The 21,945-nt window shown below is 41.8% G+C and overlaps 4 protein-coding genes across 6 annotated transcripts; 1 reads left to right on the forward strand and 3 right to left on the reverse strand.

Moving 5' to 3' along the window:
- Nucleotides 1-192: 192 nt before the first annotated feature.
- fblim1 (filamin binding LIM protein 1) lies at nucleotides 193-5,620 on the reverse strand. Of its 3 annotated transcripts, none has more exons than XM_065243109.2 (8): nucleotides 5,452-5,620; nucleotides 4,406-4,740; nucleotides 4,207-4,265; nucleotides 2,607-2,679; nucleotides 2,356-2,525; nucleotides 1,778-1,956; nucleotides 713-833; nucleotides 193-582 (listed from the first exon to the last, which is right to left on the reverse strand). In XM_065243109.2, exons 2-8 carry the CDS (start codon nucleotides 4,734-4,736, stop codon nucleotides 469-471), a joined length of 1,047 nt encoding a protein of 348 aa, XP_065099181.1. In that variant the 5' UTR covers nucleotides 4,737-4,740; nucleotides 5,452-5,620; the 3' UTR covers nucleotides 193-468. The 3 variants fall into 3 exon arrangements, with proteins under 3 accessions (XP_065099181.1, XP_065099180.1, XP_065099179.1); XM_065243108.2 differs by having other exon boundaries at nucleotides 4,207-4,331; nucleotides 4,406-4,758; XM_065243107.2 differs by having other exon boundaries at nucleotides 4,207-4,331; nucleotides 5,452-5,618.
- Nucleotides 5,621-6,986: 1,366 nt separating this feature from the next.
- slc25a34 (solute carrier family 25 member 34) lies at nucleotides 6,987-11,409 on the reverse strand. The gene is made up of 6 exons (XM_065243110.2): nucleotides 10,945-11,409; nucleotides 9,981-10,603; nucleotides 9,491-9,556; nucleotides 8,929-9,081; nucleotides 7,937-8,071; nucleotides 6,987-7,646 (listed from the first exon to the last, which is right to left on the reverse strand). Exons 2-6 carry the CDS (start codon nucleotides 10,449-10,451, stop codon nucleotides 7,473-7,475), a joined length of 999 nt encoding a protein of 332 aa, XP_065099182.1. The 5' UTR covers nucleotides 10,452-10,603; nucleotides 10,945-11,409; the 3' UTR covers nucleotides 6,987-7,472.
- Nucleotides 11,410-11,907: 498 nt separating this feature from the next.
- Nucleotides 11,908-17,018, reverse strand: fbxo42 (F-box protein 42). Its single transcript, XM_065243106.2, has 10 exons — nucleotides 16,647-17,018; nucleotides 15,297-15,548; nucleotides 14,769-14,885; nucleotides 14,392-14,526; nucleotides 14,151-14,304; nucleotides 13,958-14,068; nucleotides 13,753-13,849; nucleotides 13,616-13,672; nucleotides 13,428-13,544; nucleotides 11,908-13,240 (listed from the first exon to the last, which is right to left on the reverse strand). The coding sequence occupies exons 2-10, from the start codon at nucleotides 15,526-15,528 to the stop codon at nucleotides 12,275-12,277; spliced, it is 1,986 nt and encodes a 661-aa protein (XP_065099178.1). The 5' UTR covers nucleotides 15,529-15,548; nucleotides 16,647-17,018; the 3' UTR covers nucleotides 11,908-12,274.
- A 432-nt stretch (nucleotides 17,019-17,450) lies between these two features.
- On the forward strand, nucleotides 17,451-21,790 carry necap2 (NECAP endocytosis associated 2). Its single transcript, XM_065243111.1, has 8 exons — nucleotides 17,451-17,609; nucleotides 18,166-18,266; nucleotides 20,001-20,105; nucleotides 20,206-20,287; nucleotides 20,381-20,489; nucleotides 20,578-20,746; nucleotides 20,920-21,007; nucleotides 21,085-21,790. The coding sequence occupies exons 1-8, from the start codon at nucleotides 17,512-17,514 to the stop codon at nucleotides 21,125-21,127; spliced, it is 795 nt and encodes a 264-aa protein (XP_065099183.1). The 5' UTR covers nucleotides 17,451-17,511; the 3' UTR covers nucleotides 21,128-21,790.
- Nucleotides 21,791-21,945: the final 155 nt, after the last annotated feature.

The following is a 21,945-nucleotide window of genomic DNA, read 5'->3' on the forward strand; positions in this document are numbered from 1 at the left end:
CAGCATAAGCCGGTGAGCTGGTTTTTACTGGTCTCCCAGCTTGGTTTTGGTCACTTTTTAAACTGGTCTAGCATGTAAGACCAGCTGACCCACCCGCTTTGCCAGGCTGGGAGGATCATCTTAAACCAGCTATCATCTTATGCTGGATTTTACAGTCTTATTGTAAAGTGTCCGAGTGAAAACACAGATAAGTCACATATATTAGTTTATTTTAAACAGTTTGACTCACAATGGAAGTAAAAGATTTAAATTGGTGGTTTTGTATCTTTGGTATATTTTTTACAGATTATATCAAGTGTGCAAAAACATCAGATTACAGCTGATATGTTGGGTACATTCATAAACAGTGGATTATGTTAAACAATTATAAAAAAAAAATAATAATAAACAAGTGTTTATAATGATCATCATTCACCATCAGTATTTTTGGCTTTCAAATAGACTTTGTGTGTCTTGAGTTGTTGTTGTTTAATGTTGTGTGCTGTGGATGAGGGAGAAATGACAGGGTTTACACAGAATCTGCCCGTCCAGAGGATAACAGCCGTGCTCATTGGGCTCTGGAGACAGAAGTACATTACACACCTGAAAGAGAAAGTGAAACAAAAAACTCAATCATATGATCAAGAGATTCTGGTCAGAAGATTATTGAATATTAGATCTTTAAATCACTGCTATAATAAAGACAATCATACATGAAAACACACACACACACCTCACAGCGGTAACAATCCTCATGGTACGAGTGACCCAAACACTCCACAGTGTAGCTGTCTGTCCCATCTTCACGCGGGATTATCAACTCTCCACACACGCTGCATTGTGGTGCATATTTCCTACAGGAAACACAGATGTGTGGTAGTGTCTCAAATACACAATCATACTTTATTAGGACTGTACACAAATGAAAATGATTGGCCAGTGTGCAGTGTACTCATAGGAGGTGTTTCCTTCAATAAACCAGATGCGTTATTATTCCAGTAGCTCCAGGTGTAAACATAATCCACTTCCATAAAATAAACAACTGATCATTTGCTCATCTGACATGTTTATGTCTTTCTTAGCTCAGTCGAGAAGAAATTACGTTGTTTTTTTTTTTTTTTGAGGAAAAGATTCTCCATATAGTGGACTTTATTGGACCTCAATAGTTTACAGTTTCAATGCATCTTCAAAGACGATCCCAACCAAAGCATTAGAGTCTTATATAGTGAAACCATCCTCATTTTCACAAAAAAGTACTTTTAAACCACTTGTGATGTGGAAAGGTCATGCATGACGTAAGGGAAACTACTGCTCCAGTGTCTACAAACGTGGAGAAAGAGGAGCGTTCAGATGTTGTTGTTTGAGGAATGATACTAGTTAATGTCTATGTGATTACGTAATACTTAAGGTCTTTTTTGGCTTAAATTATGGTTTGCTAGATAAGACCCTTATGCCTTCATTGGTATCGTCTTTGAGACTGTAAACTTTTGAGGTCCAATGAAGTGGCAAAAAATCCTCAAAAAACTTCATTTCTTCTTGACTGAACAAAGAAAGAAAGACATAAACATCTTGAATGACATGGGGGTGAGTAAATTATCAGGATTTTTTATGTAAGCGGAGTAATTCCTTTAACTTACATGCTTTATTTATTGTCATTATAATAATATTGATTAGAGCTCTCCATAAAAGAGATTTTTTTTTAAGCATTTATATTAAAGTAGATCTTTCGGTCCTGTGACCGAAGACTTTAGTGTATCATCAGTGTAAGACTAATGAATTTAATATCAAACGATTCTACCTGTAATAATCCTGCAGACAGTAAACCTCCCCAACTTCTCCCTGTGCAAATCTCTGCTCTCCGATTGGCTGTCTGCATGTTGTGCACACAAAACAGGGCGGGTGATAGGCTCGTTCCAGAGCTCGAATCACATGATCTTTAATAACATCACCACATGCCCAGCACGGTTCGAGACTGGCCTGTGAAATACACACACACACACACACACATTTAATATCACTCATTTGCATTGCTCGTAACTGCAAACTGTGTATCCTAAATCTTTCTGAAAGCTGTTCACATAAAGGTTTTTAAACTGGTAATGGATTTACGAGGTTTTCCTGTGTCCTCAGTTTAATTTCTCATCCTTTCACTTCCTCTTATGACATCATCATCCTGATGAAATGACTTTTTGACATTAGTGTTCACAATAATTCTCTAATGTTTAAGAGCCAACAGTTGCTCTGTGTTAACATTCATCTATCTGTATAATACTGACATGATCACCTAGCAATAAGCTTTCTTGTTATTTTGTAAATGATGAAGTCATAGAAGTACTTTCTTAAATGACAACATGTTTTTAGATGTTATAAACGCACCTGATAACAGTCCTCACACAGAGGAATACCAGATTTATTATAGTAAAGTTTGGCAGCAAGAGGCGTGTGGCACTGTCTGCACTGAAAGCATGCGGCGTGATAACTGCGGTTCAGGGCGTCGATGGCGGGTTCAGACAGCAAAACTGGTTTACGGCAGAATCCGCATACATCTGCGACACACAAAAGACCAGATGATTCAAGACCAAGGCAAAAGGGTGCAAAGTTTTTATTGCTGTTGACTGTAAACTCACCGATGGCCTGAGGATCTGTAATGTTGTTCAGTTTATTGCCTGCAGAGGCTGCTGCTGTCATCAAAGTGCTCACCTGACATTAAAAAGCATGAAAAACATGTTGTTGTATCCAAAGGGAAGCACTCAGTTCTTAAAGATTTAAATTTCCTCCTATTTTTACACAAGTAGTCAAAATACAACCTTATGTGTGAAATATTAGGTGTGGTCAGATCTCACATGACTCTTTGACAATACGGCATACATAAACAGCTCTGCCTGTCAATCATTCGACAGGTTTGGCAACATTCGATTGGCTGGCATGTCTTTGGAGGGCAGGGCTTTATACAGATTAATGCCACATGGCAGCTTTACAAATATCTAAAAACTCTTAAATCAAGATGCATTTTCTTTATGTGCAAAATGACCTAAGAAATTTTTTTGAGAAAGTTTTTAGACAAAAATATACAATTTAAGTGCACTTGTGCTTTAAACAAGCAAATAAATCTGTCAATGGGGTAAGAAACCTTTTTCTTAAACACTTAATTCAGGAAAATTTCATGAAAAATATGCTTACCCCATTGGCAGATTTATTTGCTTGTTTTAAGTAGGGCTGCAAAATGATTCATCGCGACTAATCGTTTGCAGAATAAAAGTTTTTGTTTACATCATATATGTGTGTGTATTTTGTATAATAATTCTGTATTTATAAATGCACACACATGCATGTGTAATTTTAAGAAAAAAATCTATTTATATATTAAGTATTTATAATTATGTATTATATAAACAATATATATATAAAAAAATATACACATGTAAAAAATGTCTTAAATATATACATACGTTTGTGTGTGTCTGTTTAAATATACATAATTATTATACACAATACACACACATATATGATCTACACAAAAACTTTTATTCGGTAAACTATTAGTTGTGATTAATCATTTTGCAGCCCTTGTTTTAAGCACAAATTCACTTAAATTGTATTTATTTCCTCTTTTTTTATCTAAAAACCAAACTTATTTTCTTGCTCATTAAGACAATGCATCGTCATTTAAGAATTTTTAGATATTTGTACTGAAAACAAGACAAAATTACTAAATAAGAAAGTCTTTTTTTGCCGTGTAGAGGAGCTTACACATTCTCATTTGTGATAAAACATTAAGGTTTAGGCTAATCCAGGACTAGGCCTTATTTATATTCGGGAATTTAAAAAGTTTTTACAAACATACCCTACAAAAACACTACAGGTGTGCATCTTGAGAAAAAAAGGCACCGATATATGTAAAAATTAGAGAGGAACAGGTGTTTTAAATTTAAGTAACTCAAATATGCATTTCAGTCTGGGATTAGGATAAGCCCTGTCTGGGAAAACCACCCCTAAATGTTGGCCCATAGGATGAAGTTTGCCCCAAAACTAAATGAAATAAAAACTGAAGTTACACAACATGAAACACTGATTTCTGTCTTAAACATTATTGGTTTGTTTGTTTTTTAAGCACACAGGAGCTGTTTCTAAACGCACAAGATATTGACTATGACAGCAGTGCAGAAAGGTGATGTGTAATATACGGTGTTGATCTTATAAAGATTCGGGTGAGCAGGGAGATTTTACCTCTGCAGGGGTGTCTGCTGGCTCGGGGTTTGGGAGGTCACAGGGTTCATGTTGGTGGGCTGGAGGAGGCAGAGTACAGAGGTCACCGGGTGCAGGAGGAGGAGGGGATGGGTAACTAGTAACAACTGGTAACAGATTACAAGAGTCATCGATCAAATCATCTTAACTAAACACAATAAAGACCCTCATGGTTTTTTACCATCTGCACTGGATTTGACCCTGGGGCGTATGTCTGTGTTTTCCAGCCTGTAGGGGGCAGCAGTGGGTGTGGTCTGTGTTGGGGTGATGGGGGGTCTGGATCGGGCGTATAATGGGCTCACAGGGACAGGTGAGTGGACGCTGCTCTGTCCAGCCTGCGGCCCAGCAGATGAGGATGTGGATGACGTTCGCAGCGGCGTGGCAGCTTGCTGTGTGTTTTGGGCCGAGCTGTTGTGGATGTGAGACGTCGGGGTGACGGTCGCCTTGAACGGAGATGCCAGGGTGATAAAAACAGACGACACCATCCGTTTCTGGGGCACTGCAGACGCCATAATGCTGAAACACACAGATGCTCTGTAGATAAAAGTTTGATGATCAAATCATTTCTTGCAGTCAATTGCAACAACTCAGAAACGGTTTGTTGACCAGGGGGAATGTTCAGGAAGGACAAACATTATTCTGTCAGTTTCATTTAGTGATGTTAGTGGTGCAGAAATGCTGCAGCTTTAGTAATAAAAAATTAAATAAACGTTACTAACAAAAGATCTGCGTTGCTCCTCCTCTATCAGAAACACATCGATCAAATGAACTTATAAGAGTGCATCTAGCAAAACTAAAATGAATACCAAAGCATACACAACACAAATACCTATACAGATGTGACTAGGCGTGTCTGATATCTTCAGTTTATACAAGAAGGACTGAATGACGCAATTTTCTCTCTTATGCTACAGTAAATGTACTATGAACCTTAAGAAATCTCATCCAATAAAACCACCAATCATTGTGATTAGATTAATAAAGACATCTACCTGTGCTACAGACCTCACCTGAGCTGGAAGATCAGAGCTACACAAATCATTCAATGACAGATAACTAGTAGAACTTCAACTAGTTAATGCTGATAAACACGCTCACAATCGTACACACAGACAAAGGTTCATGTTTTATAGATGATTGTTTGGTTCTGTTCTGCTGTAGAGAAATGTCTGAGACCTTTCTGAGTCTGATAACATCTCATTAGTTTCTCCCAAAGCTCAAACATACCTGAAGATCAGATGAGTGACCTCCTTCTGTAGCTCCTCTCTTGACCGACTCTCCTGCAGATCGATGGACGCTTAAAAACTGTCAGATAGACAGAGAGAGAAAGAAAGAGAGAGAGAAACTCACCGAGAGACAGACAGAAAGTTGTAGCAGTAAGGATCGCTATCTACATGAAGCCACGCCCTCTCCCTCCCTTAACCCCTCCCTCTGTTCTCCCCTCACACACACACAGTCTCTCTCTCTCTCTCTCTCTCTCTGCTGAGTTACAGATCAGTGAAGAGTTAAACACTTAATGACTGACAAAGTGCAGTAAAATGTATGACAAACAACTACACACAGACATACAAAGGCATGCAGCCACTTGTATAAACACACACACACAAACACACACACACACACACACACAGTTCCTCTGTTTTATCATACAGGATGTGACTCTACCTGCCTTTTCCAGCTCAACTCTCTCTCTCTATCTCATTGTTCTGTGTTATTTTCTCTACCTCCCTCAGTTCTCCTCCCATCCCCCCCTCACTGCTTCACACAGTAATAACCATTAAACCAAAGACACTATCTAACCCTAACCCTTTACTAACTTATATACTGTAGATGATGACTATAATCCTGTGCCTCTTTATCTACTGATAGTTTTGAATGTGAGTTTAACCTCGACAGCAGAAGAAAAACCTTCATCACGCTGGAATCTGAGGGGAGGAGCTGCAGGAAAAGAAAAAAAAAGAACAGACTGCACGAAAAATAAAGAGAGAGAGAGAAAGAGAGGGGGGTCTGTGGAATGCATCAGTGATGTCACTGCTGCAGGAGGGAACATGCCCAATCATGACATCATCCCCCTCACACAAACTCCGCCCACAAGATACAGACCCTGCCAAAACCTGTAGAGAGTCCAGAAGAGAAACATCTGAGCAGAAACTGAGAACAGTAAAGTTTAGTCTGTGATATCTAACATGAAGACAAACTCTACATGAAGTGAAGATCAAACATCATGAAGTCAACTGTGAGGAGTTTAACCCCTGGGATCAATCATCACTGAGCTCTTCAGTAAGACCTTTCAGTTTTATTCACACTTTACATTTTTATTTAAATTGTAAGGTTTAATCCACACTTCACAGTCAGTTTTTCAGATGATTCAGCCGTAAAAGATCAGCATTGAATACAGAAACTTTCATTATATTAAACACATCCATCACACAGAAACAAACTAAAGAGCAGCATCAGTAAACTCTACTGCAGCGCCACCGTGTGGACGAAACTCAACATCTGTATGAGCTTCAGTTTAATAAATGAATCAAACATCATGATCACACACAACACACTTTATTATTTACACAACACAGACTGTAGGATTAGAAATGATTGTGTGTGTTTAAATATTAACACATCTGCTCTCTCTCATGTTCATATACAGATGCTGTGGTGTTATTGTTCGCGTCAATCTGTGCGTTTGGTCTTTTTCTCTTACTGTCAGAAGATCTCCTGTGAAACGTTTTGATTAAGATATTGAACAAAGAGTGCATTGGAAGTACATTTCTTCATCTTATGTTTTTTTTTTAAGTTGTTACACAGTGTTATAATGAAGCCTCAGGTATACAATGATATTAAAATGTAAATACTATTCATCAAAATGATAACTGTAAATATGATATCAGGGAAATAACTCACTATTATGATTTATTTATACGCACTGATGCGTAATACAAGGATGGTCAGATGATGGATGGATGTGTGGATATCTATCTAGCTTCAGTTTGTGCCCCGCTCTCGACTATACTGTATATACAGCTCTGGGCTTTTCTTTAACAATAACTCAAATAATGAAAGCACACTTTAGTCAGTTAGTAAATCTTTAATCAACTGCACATTAAAAAAACATAGATTCACATAAAGATAAGACACACAAGTGAGTTAAAAAATTTCCCATGATCCTCTTCAACTTCAAGTTCTGAATTAATTAATGGTGATGATAAGAAACTTCTCTCATTAGGTCCCGAGAGATTTCAGCGTGTGTGTTAAGATGTGTAGTGTAGCGCTCGCTGTCTCATGACGTCCCACAGTAACATACTGAGAACAGTGTGAGGGGCCAGACGCACAAACACCGGCGTCATTCCTTTATACAGACCCAAAACTCCTTCAGTGGAAGTGACCTTCATCAGACAGTCCATAAAACCGCTGTACAGACGACCCTGACCACACAAACACATCATCATCATCAGCAGCGTAAAACAAGTCACTTCATCATCTATTCCAGGGGTGTACAATCCCGCTTCCGGAGGGCTGGTGACTCTGCAGAGTTTTACCCCAACCCTAATCAAACACACCTGATCCAGCTAATCAAGGTCTTACTAGACAGACTAGATACTTTAATGCAGGTGTGTTGAGGGAAGTTTCAGCTAAACTCTGCAGGACACCGGCCCTCCAGGACCGACTTTGGACACCCCTGATCTATTCGCTTTGGCATGTGCTGCGGTTTTACCCTTTTGAACTCATCCACTGGTTGGTTGTAGAGTCGAGTGCTGATGACATCAAACGGTGTCATGGTGATCGCCACGACGACCCCGCTGATCATAGCGGCTGTGAGCGCCGTGAGCCAGCTCTGTGGACTGAACCACTGCCAGAGACGTTGAGGAAAAGTATGTGAACCTTTTGGAATGTCATAGTTTTCTGAATAAAATGTGATCTGAACTTCATCTAAGTCATTGACAAACATAATGTGTTTAAAAATAATTACACAAAATCTTTCATGTCTTTATTGAGAACAACCAAAAAACCTCACAGTGCTTGTGGAAAAAGTAAGTGAACCCCTGAGTTAATGACCTCAATAAAGCTCAATGGAGTCATGGTTTAAGCACACCTGGAGTTTGGTTAAGATAATACGTTTGGAGGTGTGGACTACAACTACTTTGACTGATAAAAACACCTCAAAACTTTAGGAGTTTGCTCTGCACAAGAAGAACACGCATATGTGAGCCATGCCTCGCCAAAAAGAGCTTTAAGAGGAGCTACCATCAAGAATTGTCTACAGTCAAACAATCAACAAATGGAGACGCTTTTGGACTGTTGTTACTCTACCAAGAAGTGGTACCAGATTTGAAGGCATCATATGAACTTGCTAACATCTCTGTTCATGAAAAACAACATTGCTGCACGCCTGAAATTTGCAGAAGAGCACCTTGACAAACCCCAGTGCCATATTTTATGGACTGAAAAACTGAAAAGCCCAGACCTTAACCTCATAGAGATGATCTCAAGAGAGCGGTTCATACCAGACATCCTACAAATGTGTCTGAGTTGAAGTGGTTTTGTAAAGGGGAATGGGGAAAAATTCCTTCTGAATGATGTGCAGGTCTGATTCAGGACCAGTTTATTCCTAGGGGTTCACATACTTTTTCTTGCCACTGTATTCCATCATACACATACGTGTGTGTGTGTGTGTGTGTGTGTGTGTGTGTGTGTGTGTGTGCTGACCTGTGCATGTGTTACCCAGCCTTTAGCTGAACTGAACGTTGCCAGTTGTGCAGCCGAACCCACCATGACCCTGGGCACCGCCCCGTTGACGCCCCTCCACAGACCCAAGATGCCCTCACGCTGGTAGATGGACAGAAAGGCACTGGAGACGCTCTGAAACGTTTCATTAAAATGATTATGAGGACTCAGAACAGTTACGATCAATCCACACAAACAGGTGACACATCTGGCGGTGTGCATGCACATCTTCGTACTTTTATAGAAACAGGAATAAAAAGGATCTTGCTTGGAAGAAAGTGATTGAGGAGGTCGGACAATCTGGTAAGTTTACTCAATTTGAGTTAAATATATACAGATTAAGACCACAAGCTACCTAAAGCTGGCAAACTGAGCGAATTAGCATCTGAATTTCACATGTGAATGACGTGAATTTCACGGTGCAAAGGATGCAGGTTAAGCTAAAATGTTCAAGCGTCCAACTGCGTGTGAATAGCATGATTTATTCTCATTTGGTGTGAACGCACAGTTAGGGTTAAAGGTCAGTGCTGTAATCTGTCAGTACCTGATGGTTGTGCTGATGTCCCACAGCAATGGCCTTTACCGTCTGAGCCTGCAGGTGAGTCTTTACCTGATGAATAAACACAATACTCTCACAAAACTTACACAAGCACACATCCTCTGATGTCCTCCAGCACATTTAAAGCAGAAGGAGTTTGTCATAAACACTCAAGTTCAGTTTTGATATTTGAGATGTTGTCTTTCAACACTCGTCGTGTTTGTCGGTAGCTCACGGCTGACAGATATATCTGCTGTCACTGGCTGCCGTGATTGATGTCTACACGCATGCAGCTCGAGCTCCAGACTGTTCCTGAAAATGAACACTTGAGACGCTGTAAACAGAGGTAGACGCCCCTATAACATAAACCGCTTGTGTTTTCATTCTGCACTTTGCTGACATAGATTATAAAGAGCTGGACAGCGGCCTCCTGTGATTTAACTGTGGTTGGCATGAAGGTTTCTCTAAGCAGATTCAATCACAGACTCTTGCTTACCAGATAAGCAGGGGAGGCAATGAAGGCCCCCAGAGCGCCCGCCGTCGCCCCGGCTATCAGACTTCCACACGGGACTGCCGTCAGCCCAGAGGCTTCCACGTAGGAGAAAAACCCCAGTCGAACCCCGTTCATCAGCCCCTGATACAACAGTGCTGCCGTCAAACCCTTCTGTAGACCTCGAATCCCGTCCGTACGGCCCACCAACCACAGCGCCTGCCCCACCCCGCGATAGTGCCGCTGGTACGACCCGTGGGTCTGCAGCTCACCCTGCAGCTGAAGTCGGGTCTTCACGACCTCCAGAGGATTGGTGAACACGCATGCCCCGCAGCACGCCAGAGCGCCCAGAGTGAAGTCCAGCGGGGGCCGCAGGGAGTGGGCGGAGCCCGGTGGTGCCCGGGTGAGAGGGGTTATAGAGGGCTGAGGGTTGAACTGTGAGTCTGTGGGAAAGTTTATGTGCTGTGTGATGGGCATGTTTGAATGAAATCCTGCTGTCAGCGTTTATCTCACAGGACTCATCACTGACAGCTTATACTCCATTCTCATCAATCAGACGCGGTTTAACAGTAAAATCATCACAGGACTAGATCAACTTAAACCAGTCTGGAAATCCACTGATGTTCAGTCTGCAAACAGATCAATTAAAAAACAAAAAACTAGTTTTTTTTTATTAAAATCTATATTTATTACACTGTTTTACCATGTTTCCAGAAGACTTTATTTATCTATATAAAACAATAATAATAATGGCCTACATTTCTTTAGTTTTCATTATTCATGAAGTTTATGAGATATAATTTACATATTCATGAAGTCATTGTTTCAACGCAGTTGTTTGCGCGCACACACAATACGTTCTTAAACTCATTTAACATTTTAAACTACCTACACTCGTCATGCTGACAGTTATACAGTACATGTGAAGCTTAACTAACTTTGTTAGAGATAAAAACTGAATGTTTCTTACCGCGCGCGTGACCGGGTTTCTGTTTCTGATTCAGACTCTGGTAAACACGAAACCCCAGAGTCAAAGTCCCGCCCAAAATTCTCCCATGGCCAATCACAGAGCAGCTCCTGTGACACCTCACAGCCTCCCCTGCGCTCAGCCAATCACAAGCGAGAGTCCGCAGAATGAATTCAAATGGGTTAAAGGTGAATGATAGGAAAGATCGTGTTTAAAATCCATTCTTCAGTACGAGAACACAGAAAAACTGAATTAAACTAAACTTAAACTAAAGCTACATTCACACAACACATCAGGGGCGAATCTAAATGATTTATATGAGCTGGCAACACTGAAGTAAGCGTGATAGAAATGCTTTGATTCGTTAAAGAGTCGGTGGATTTGTGCTGCCTCCCATATAACTACAGGACTAACCAGTCCAACCCCAAATTAACCTAAGATAACACACCGAGAGGATATGACAATCTGACGAGTAGGATAAAATGTCAGGACACCGGAAAGAGATGAGTGAACAGGATGGTTGAATTGTATGTTTGATTCACTAAAACGAATCAGTTCATAAGAGTCGTTTGTTTGGACTTCAATAGAAAACGCCCTTGCTTGTCGTTTACGGGTACACGTGCTCTGAAGCGTTGCTGCTGTAAATCGATCACGGAAACAGATTAAATTGATATTTTATACATTAAGATAGCAGTGCTGAGGTGACGATGCTTTAGATTCACTCGTGCAACATTCAATGATGCGGTCATATGAACATCACATACATTAAAATTAACATATTAAATACAATAACATCAAAATTTACAGTGTGTATTAGTAACTACATATGAACTCAATACATACACTAACACACACATTATCAACAAATCTCATCTGTATTAAAAAGAGTAAACACAGTAAAAACACCATAACAGATTTAAGACATGGAGATCTTTATTTTCTGTTTATACTCCACCTCGCACACGCGCGCACACGCGCGCACACACACACACACACACACACACACACACACACACACACACACACACACACACACACACACAAAAGTTTAATGTAAACAATGCAGGCTGTAGTATAAAAGGTAGATTTCATCTGTTCCTCCTACTACTGTTTGTTTCCTTCAATCAGATCTGTAAAGTTTCTGAGGGTGAAATACAACAGAAACAGACAAACATTCCCTTCATTACACACACACGCACGCACACTCGCAGTAAAACCATCACTCATTCATTATTCAATTGAAACAACAACTATGTTTGCGTGTCCTTTATACGTGTCGAGCTGTATGTTAAGGTAAATTAGTGTAAGGTCAGCAGCTGCCAGCGTGCATCCATTACCTCTTAGCGCGGACGAAGTACAAGGCATTGGTTTTGGGATAATATTTCACATTTTGCTTTTTGTCCATCAAGCCACCAAAGATGATGAGCTCTCCTCGGCCCTGAACCACCGTGTGCAGACTGGTCTCCGGGGGCCCCGTGACGGCGCCGGGCGCGCCTCCGCTTCCGTACACCTTCCACGACACCACGCCGTCCGACTTGGCACGAGAAATGTCCAGCAGGTACATCTGCATGGGTTTGCAGTTAAGCGACTGGTAGAGAGGCTTGCCCACGTTTAAGCTCTGAGGCGGATGGTGACCCAATCGGCGTGCGATCGGGGGAATGGCGTGCCCGTCTGCTGCCGCGGCCTGGGGTGGGCTGGATGAGGGGGACGCCGAGGTCCCCGGCTGCGACGGAGAGGAAGAGGACGGCAGCGACGAGGAGGCTTTGACGGCCTCCAGACCTCTGCGCAGAGCGGCGGGAGACACCGCGCCTGGTGGGGTGCGCGGCGAGACTGCCTGAGGCGGCGTGTGCAGCCCGTTGGAACTGGCCGGCTCGGATGTCGGTGAACCGTCCCAGCCGTAGTCCGTTGGCACGTGAGGGTGTGGTCGGGCGGGTGGAGACGGTGCCTGTACAGGGCTGGTGCGGGGGGAGGGCGAGGAGCCGTTGAGCAGCGGGGGACTGTCGGGCCCCCGCGAGGGTGACTGCTGCTGCGATGATGATGGGCTTCCGTCTCGCGCCCTGGCTGACGCTCTGGGCCGCAGCGTTCCCCACCGGCCGTTCACGCAGGGCGCCTCCTCGACCGCACCCAGAACTGCGCCCGCGGCTCCGCTGCGAACCGGAGACTGTGAGCGCAGGGAAGGCGGGTCGGGACCTAGCGGGGCAGGCGTAGAGCTGATAGGAGAGGGCCGAGAGTTGAGACTCGGGCTGAGAGGAGCGCGACCCGACGGCGCCTGGGAGAAAACCACCACACACTGACCCACCTGCAACATGAGAGGCAAACATATGAAAACATACGGTGACAGGATCCTGCCCTAATCAGTGTCAATCTGAATTGAAAGTGAATATGAATCATGAATATCTCATAGCGTTTCTGGGTATGTTCTGTATAATTCAACTCAAAGGCGGCATTAAAACACATTCACACTGTGTACTGAAACACACACTCACCTTGCAGGCTGGGTGACACCACAGCTCCGGCGCTCCATGATCCTCATTTTCCACTCGCAGTTGCTGCCATGTCCAGGTTGGACCGCTCATGTGCAGCAGCCAGGCGTCCTTCAGTAACTGCACACACAGATGAACCGCTTTACCTCAGTCCAGTGTTTTACTCTGAACAAACAAAAAGAAATACTCACGGCGTTTGGACCTCCGCAGCCTCCCAGAATGAGCAGCGTGTCACCGTCTATCACGATCTGAGGATGAGTCGGACACTTCGGATGAGTTTGAGAGCAGATTGATCACATTTCCCGTGATTAAAGGAGGTTAACGTTACCTGAGACTGGCCGCCCCGCGGATGAGGAGATGCACCGCTGATGGTGGGTTTGGACCAAGACCACTGCTCCAGATCGAGAACCCACACCTCATTACTCCTGACAGAGACAATAGCAGAACATGCATACATTCACCCCAAAATCAACCACTCAGACCAACGAGATCATAGCTAGAAGAAGTAAAGCAAGTTTCTCTTATATACGTACATCTGGCGAGCACCCAGAGACCCTCCGAACACGACCATATTACTGCCAATGACAGAAGAGGAGTGACCTGCCATGGGCGGTGGCCCCTGAGTCGTTACTATGCAGTTCCACCTGTAAGGATGATAAAGAGGCTCTGAGTTGGAGCTGTCTCAGTGAAATCTTTGCATGAATAAGGACACGGTTTCTCTCTCACCAGTTTTTAGAGGGCGAGTACGTGTGGATCTCATCGAAGAATCTCTCAGGCTGATGCAGAGGATACGGACTGGGCCGCGTCCATCCCCCAAACAGCACCAGCAGATCTTTATACATGACCAGCGTGGCTCCGGCTTTAGGTGACGGGTATGAACCTGCACACAACACACGGTAGCGTCAGTTAGCAGAAGATCACGAGCTGTTAGCGTTTGATAAAGCAGAGATCCAGTGATGATTCAGACCTGACGCTAGCGGTCGGATCCACTCTTTACTGTTGAGGTCTAAACGCCACAGGTCATTAAAGGCAGCGTTGCAGCTGCTCTGTGTGCAGCCGCCGAATACATACATGGACTGATTGGAGTCATAATAACACGCACCTGAAATAAAGACAAACAACATTCATATGATATCATGTTATGATTTAATCACTTAATAACTTTGTCTGTCATCATTATATCTCATCTTCTGTCCATTAAACCCAGTATCTTATACACAGCAGTGTATGTGAAGACACCATGTAAAGTTATTTACATGAGCAAACTCCGCCCACATGAATGATATCACCAAAAAATTATACACATTACATGTAAAGCAATTGTGTGTTTGTGTGTGTACTAACTGTGTGAGAAACGTTGTGTTATTGGTGTTCCAGGATACGGATAAGTTCGGCTTTCCCACTGGATGTTCCCGTCCTGAACAGCTCGCAGGAAGCCGTGATAACACTGATATGCCACACCTGAGAGACAAACAGACAGACAGACATCTCTTTGAAGGGCCATTGCGGGATAATAAACAGACGGGGGGGGGGGGGGGTAGTTAACGCCCCAGTGTTAAACAAAAACCCATGACACACTCAGAGCCTTTTTACACCTGGTGTTAAAATGCATTTCAAATGATTGGACAGGTGAGACACATGGCTGTGTTTACACATAGCAGTGAAATGCTGTGAGCACTGGACGAGAGGCATCAAAGCCACCTTACCATCTGCTGCTATAACACAAGGATCTGACATTTAACCAGCAGCTTAAAGAGTGTAAAAACTAACCAGCTGTGATCCCAAGATGGATAACGGGTGTAGTATGAGTACACATACTTTATATTTTATTTCAGTGACAAATAAATGAAGGTGATTTGAAGCAGCGCTAACCTTTGATGAGGCGATACCACTGTTTGCACACCAGGGCGGCGGTCTTGTGCTCCTGGTATGGAGACAGGAAGGACAGGATGTATTCCAGCACCTCCTCTGGCAGCTCTCTCATGCTGTGACTGCTCACTGTCAGTCTGTCTGCGTCCTCCGTCTTCATGTCCACCGTCTGACCGCCCTCCTCTGTATCCATGGCAACAAAGCAGCTGTCTTCACCGTCTAAGCAGCGAGACATGATGCTGTCTATATGAAGATCTGATGACAAACAAAACTTTACTTGAAAGACTTTATTTTACTGCTGGATGAAAAAACACGTGATAAACTCAATTATCGTAATACTTAAAAAAGGGTTAGGTTGATAAAGACAAAGAGAGAGATGTTGATGTATGTTGGTTATATAATTTAAAGTTTTTTTTTTTGATTCTACAAGCATTAAGCATGATCATACCGCATTTCTTATATCCGTTTTTGCTATAATATCGTGCAGCCCTAACACAAATGGCGGCATAACAATTAATCACCACTTTACATCATATATGTGTGTGTGTACTGTGTATAATAATTATGTATAAACACAATACACATGCATGTAGATATTTAAGAAGTATTTACATGTGCATAAACATTTGTATATTTACATATAATTTATATTTATTATGATTTTAATGATGAGTGTTCCTGTAAGATGGTAGATTATTGTGTTAAAGGTCTTGGGTTTGATTCACATAATGAGAAATATAAACGTAGAGCTTGAATGCATTGTAAACCACATATAATAAACCGTCAAAGTCATAAAATAAAGTATTTTATTTTTCTAAGACTATTTCTTGATCTCTAATCATTTAATGTGATCATTCAGAGTGTTTTTGATATTAAAGCAAAAGAAGATAAATAACTAAATACTAACTCTGACATTCATGTTAGTTTATTGCTTTAATTGTTGTGTTGTTAAAGCGGAAGCATTAAAATAAAATCAATCAACACATAGTGTAGATATAAAACATTTCTCAATCACAACATAAAACATGTTACACATCTCTATTAATGATCATGTTAAACACCAAACACAAACACACACTGAGAGGTAATTCTGACTTTATATTAGATTGAATGTCGCTATTCTTCATCAACAGTGATCTTTACTACAGTAAATAAACAACACAAGAGTCATTTTACTATAGTAAAGATACATGTACTGCTATGTGAAGTGTAAATGTGTATTATTTGATGTCAGTCATGTGAATAAACTGATGCCTGTGTGTTATTAGCAGTGCGCTAACAGCCGGTTTATCCACACAGATATTCATGTTGTTTATTAAATGTGTGCAGTGAGACAGATTCTCATATACTCACGTGTCTCTCTCTCTCTTAATCTGTCTGTCTGTCTGTCTGTGTGTCGTTTCTTCAGATTATCTGATGCTGTATATGTTTCTCTTTATCAGCTTCTCTCACGAATCTTCACACACCAAACATCCGCCATCTTCCATTTGCTTGGGAGCGCGCACGCATACACAGTACCTGAGTCTCGGAACGCGCACGCACATACGCGAGCACGCAGGGCGTACTGCACGAGGGGGCTCGCCCTAACAAAATCGAAGCAACTTCTTACTTTATACATTCAAGTATTTAAGTAAAATAACTAAGTAAAAAATTTTTTTTAACGGCTGAATAAAATTTCTGAATTAAAATGGACGCCCTTACGTGTGCGTGCACAGACGCTTATCAGACACCATGACGTTATCTGTTATTATGCACTGCCAAAAAAGTGTTGTTTTTTTTCCATTAGTACGATTATTTAACTCCAGAATGACTTTTAACCTATATTAAACGTTTTATTATTAACATCATCAAAATGATTTGTTGCTTATTTTAATGCTTGTTTTGAACTAAAATAATGTTTTTAATGATAATCTAATGCCTCTTGAAAGTTTGTTGACGCCTCATAGTGACCTCGATTTTCTGGTTCTGAAACACTTCTCTATTTTTAACGCCTGTTTTCTCAGTTAGTTAATCCTTTCAGATCCGTCTGTTAACTTCTATCTGCTTAGGGTGTCTGAATGTTAAATATTTTTTATTGACACAGTACACGTACAAACATTTCTATACAAATAAACTCTTCAGTTTGTGTTTATGTTTGTAGTGTTGTCGAATAAAGGGACTTTTATTATGTGTGGTGTGCAGGCAGGCGGAAGTACAGTGCAGTGTTGTGTCGGTAACGATGGCGGATAGTAACGCGCTGTATGAGTCGGTGTTGTGTGTGAAGCCTGAGGTTCATGTTTACCGGATTCCGCCAAGAGCCTCGAACCGCGGATACCGGTGAGATCCGAACCGACCCGAGCTTTTAACTGAGAGACCAACACAACATTGATGATGACGTTTAACTCACTCATATCTCACACAGATTATTTAATGACTTCAGTTTATTATCCGATTGATTCATAACGAGTCGAGTTGAAATAAATGATCGGCTTCAGTGATGGATTATTGGTCGTGTGACGCGTCGCCTCAGTTCAGCTGATGTCAGCACAAACAGCCGATGGCTGATGAATAATAAACATCATCGCTTACATTTACTCAACCCGATAGTCACGTGAACGTGTTTGTTTAATGTGGAATTTTGATATAACTGCACAGCATATCGTGCATGTGTATATCGTGGTGAACTGGTTTGATATTTTAAAGCTACTTATAGTCAAAGTTTTGTGTTGGCGCTGAAAGTGTAGCTTAACTGTCACACAAATGTTAGTGCCTTGTTTGCTTGTTTGTTTTAATATCGTGCGGCGCTACTTTGATGTGCGTGTTTGTGTTGTAAATGTTACTGTGACGTTTGTGTGTTTGTGTTGTAAATGTTACTGTGCTATATGTGCTTTAGGGCAGCTGACTGGAAGCTGGATGAACCGGCGTGGAGTGGACGCATGAAGATTACAGCAAAAGGAAACATTGCCTTTATTAAACTCGAGGACAAAAACACAGGTGGGCAGCAGCTACACAAATCTTAACTTCTTACACACTTTACATGCCTAATCATTTCTGTTTTTATGGGATTCAGAGGAAACAAATCCTAGGGCTGCAACTAATGGGTTTTTTTACGTAATCGATTAATCGTATGATTATTCTTACTTAGAGTTTGAGGTTTATTTCTATTTTTATGAAAAGCCAAAAACAATTAAATAAATACAAACTCACTTATATTTAAGGAAATCAAACCTTTATTAACCAGCGTTCTTTTGCGCATTTGTTTCCATCATTGTCCTGTCAGGGTTGCCAGATCCACATAACAAAACCAGCCCAATGGTCATATAATTAATATGATCAAAAGCATCCCAATGACTATTCACAGCCCAAATATCAACACCTAATGAACCAAATAGGCCTGGCAAACTCGATTCCTTTTAAGGATCCGGGTTATTGTGAGTCACTCACTAAAGTGATCCGGGTTGTGTGATTCACTTGAGTCATTTGAGTCAGTATTGCTAAATTGCCAAGGAAACTCAGTACAGACCCACTTGTAACCGGCTGATCCACGCGACTCGAGATTCTCAGAGACGGAAACATTGCAGACTCGCAGACCATGGACATAAGACTCGCTCTACAGATCCCACTAACCGGCTGATTCGCGTGGATCAGCCGGAGTCGGTTAGTGGATCTATAGAGCGACTGAAGTCTCCTCAAAAGCAAATCCATAACAAAAGCCTTTCACTTCTGAAATAACATGCTTATAGGTTTTAGGTTTGGTGTGTATGGTCGACCATTTAAAAAAGAAGCCTAATAACAATAGCATAATAATATAGAGAAAATATAGAAAAGAACTGTCCTGCTTATGTAGCCCCCAGAGTCGGAGAGACAGTTCGCGCAGATCAGCCGGCGGATCAGCTGGTTACGGATCAGTCGGTTACGGATCAGCCGGTTACGAGTTGAGAGACTCTCGAGTCAGAGCAGATTCGCATGTCTCTCGAGTCCGCATTGTTTCCGGCTCTGAGTGAGAATCTCGGGTCAGTTCGCGGCTCGCACGGATTCACAGGTCTCTCGAGTTTGCAATGTTTCCGGCTCTGAGTGAGAATCTCGGGTCAATTCGCGGCTCGCACGGATCCGCAGGTCTCTTGAGTTTGCAATGTTTCCGGCTCTGAGTGAGAATCTCGGGTCAGTTCTCGCGCAGATCAGCCGGTTACGAATGGATCTGTAGTGCGAGCGAAGTCTCATCAATAATGTTGAAAGAGGTTTGTGTGTGTGGTGGCGCTGTTTATGGTTTTACATTGAATTGTAGTAGGACACAACTGATCCGGGTTAATGACACTAGAGACTCGCGACTCATGAGTTAATTTAAAGATCCGGGTTAACGATCCGAGTGAGTCGCGACTCGAACAGGTCTAGAACCAAATCCTTTCATCTCTAACCGGCAATTAAACAGTTTAAATGAAGCCCAATTCAGAACTCCACTGAAAGGGTGCGGACCTGCCAATGTTGCCTTGCTTTTAAGCTGGTCGTGTAAGAAGCAGCAGTGCCTGATAAACGTGCAGCTCGTGTATGAAGAAAATGCACCTGACTTTGAGCGCGCAGTTTGCGTGGTAGCGCCTGACTTTAATTATAAGTCGTCACAATGAATATCATTATAGATTTTATCGATTAGTTGTTGCAGCCCTAGTAATTTATGCGCTTTTATTGTGCCACAAATAAAAGTGTTGTTTTTCTGATTGTTTATTTTTTCAGGCGAGTTGTTTGCTCAGGCAGCTGTGGATCAGTATCCAGGCATCGCTGTTGAATCTGTCACTGACTCCAGCCGATACTTTGTTATCCGAATCGAAGATGGAAATGGTCATTAATAATATATTATCTATTAAACGTGTATGCCCGCAGTAATGAGACATTAAATATCACACAGATGTTCTTCATGGTAATCTTGAATTTATTTCAGGACGTCACGCGTTTATTGGTGTCGGTTTCGCTGATCGTGGCGATTCGTTCGATTTCAATGTTGCACTACAAGACCATTTCAAGTGAGTCATTTAATAATGATGTTTACTTACTCTTTGTTTTGACCTTTGACCTGCATCAGGCATTAAGATGATGGTTTCTGTGCTCTCACACAGGTGGGTGAAACAGGAATGTGAACTTGCCAAACAGGAAGCAAATCCGGTTGTAGGCCCAAAACTGGACTTGGGCTTCAAAGAGGGTCAGACCATCAAAATTAACATTGGGGTACGAGAGGATTCTGGATGTGTTGTCTAGATGATTTGTGCTAATCCGATCAGACAGACAGGTGTTCATTCTTGTCTCACTTTCTCAGAATATTAAGAAGAAAGACTCCGGTGGTGCAGGGAAGTCTCGGGGGGTGGGCGGCGGTCTGCTTCCTCCTCCTCCTGGTGTAAAGGGCGGCTCTTTCATCCCTCCACCTGCATTTTCCCAGACGACACCTGTCACTCAGCACACCACGCCTGTCACTCAGCCGAGCACAGGTGCAGAATAAATACCTACCTGCATCATCATCCTGGCATTTATTTGAGAAGTTTATACTAGAGTAACAAGTTAGTAGTGAGAGAAGAGGATACTATCATACCACAACATCACACTGAACACAGCCTCTCTCTGAGTGGAGGCGTGGCTAATATTAATTGATCTTTCTGTTCAGGATTGCTGTTGGATTATGGAGTCTCTGCCCCTGTCAGTGCTCCACCCTCTCAGGACATGTGGGGGGATTTCACTGCTGCAGGCTCTGGGTCAGTATAAATCCTGTCTGTCTGTCTCTCTGTCTGTCTGATGGCATCTGTCTCACTTACTGGTTTATGTTCCTCAGATCAACTCAGGACTCGGGCCGATCAGAATGGGTGCAGTTCTGACCATCTGATTGTGTTTGTAAAGGGAAGGGGAGGAGCCTGGATCATGAGTGACATCAGTGATCTGTGAAGACGCTGTTTCTTACGTTGATGTTTTCTATGCAATCGTGTGGCTGCGGTCGCATGATGGAGTCTCTACAGCTGATATCTGCTGCATTCCAGCGTGTGTTTAAAACATTTATCTCATTAGTTATATACACACCGACACTATTTTCTGCCTGTTGGGCTTCAGTTATTGTTTTTTTTTTTTTTTGCTGTTTATGTCATTATTAATAATAATCATCTCAGTCAGGTTGTCTCACGTGATCAGTATCATGTTTAATGTCTTGTTTACCTTTTTTTTTCTTTAGCCTGATGATGTTTGATGACATTTTCTTTGCTTTAGTGTCTCAGAAGAATCATTTATTTAAATACAAGAGAGATTATTTCAGTTCTGACTTGTATTTACTCTATGTCAAAATCAGGATTTCAAGAGCTCATTTTATATTTGTTTATAAACAGATGAATTTTCACCCTACACAAATGTACATTTATATAGAGAACTAACACCAGACTTTTATTAGGTGGCTTTTCCAGGTGATTTTAATCTTCAGATCCTTCAAGTGCCTTCATGAAACACCTGTAGAATGTATCATTTTATATCAGAATAAACTTTTTCCTAATAGACATGCGTGTCTTTACTTTGTGTGATTTTATTTGGAAGTGAGCTGAATGAAACAAAGCGTTCTTCAGTGAAAACAGTTTTTATTTTAAAGGTTTTCTGTTATGGGTTGTTTGGGTCAGTCGTTATAAATCAATGAAGATCCATAATCTCATCATCA

This window comes from Paramisgurnus dabryanus, chromosome 24 (genome assembly GCF_030506205.2).
Source record: "Paramisgurnus dabryanus chromosome 24, PD_genome_1.1, whole genome shotgun sequence".
NCBI lineage: Eukaryota > Metazoa > Chordata > Actinopteri > Cypriniformes > Cobitidae > Paramisgurnus > Paramisgurnus dabryanus.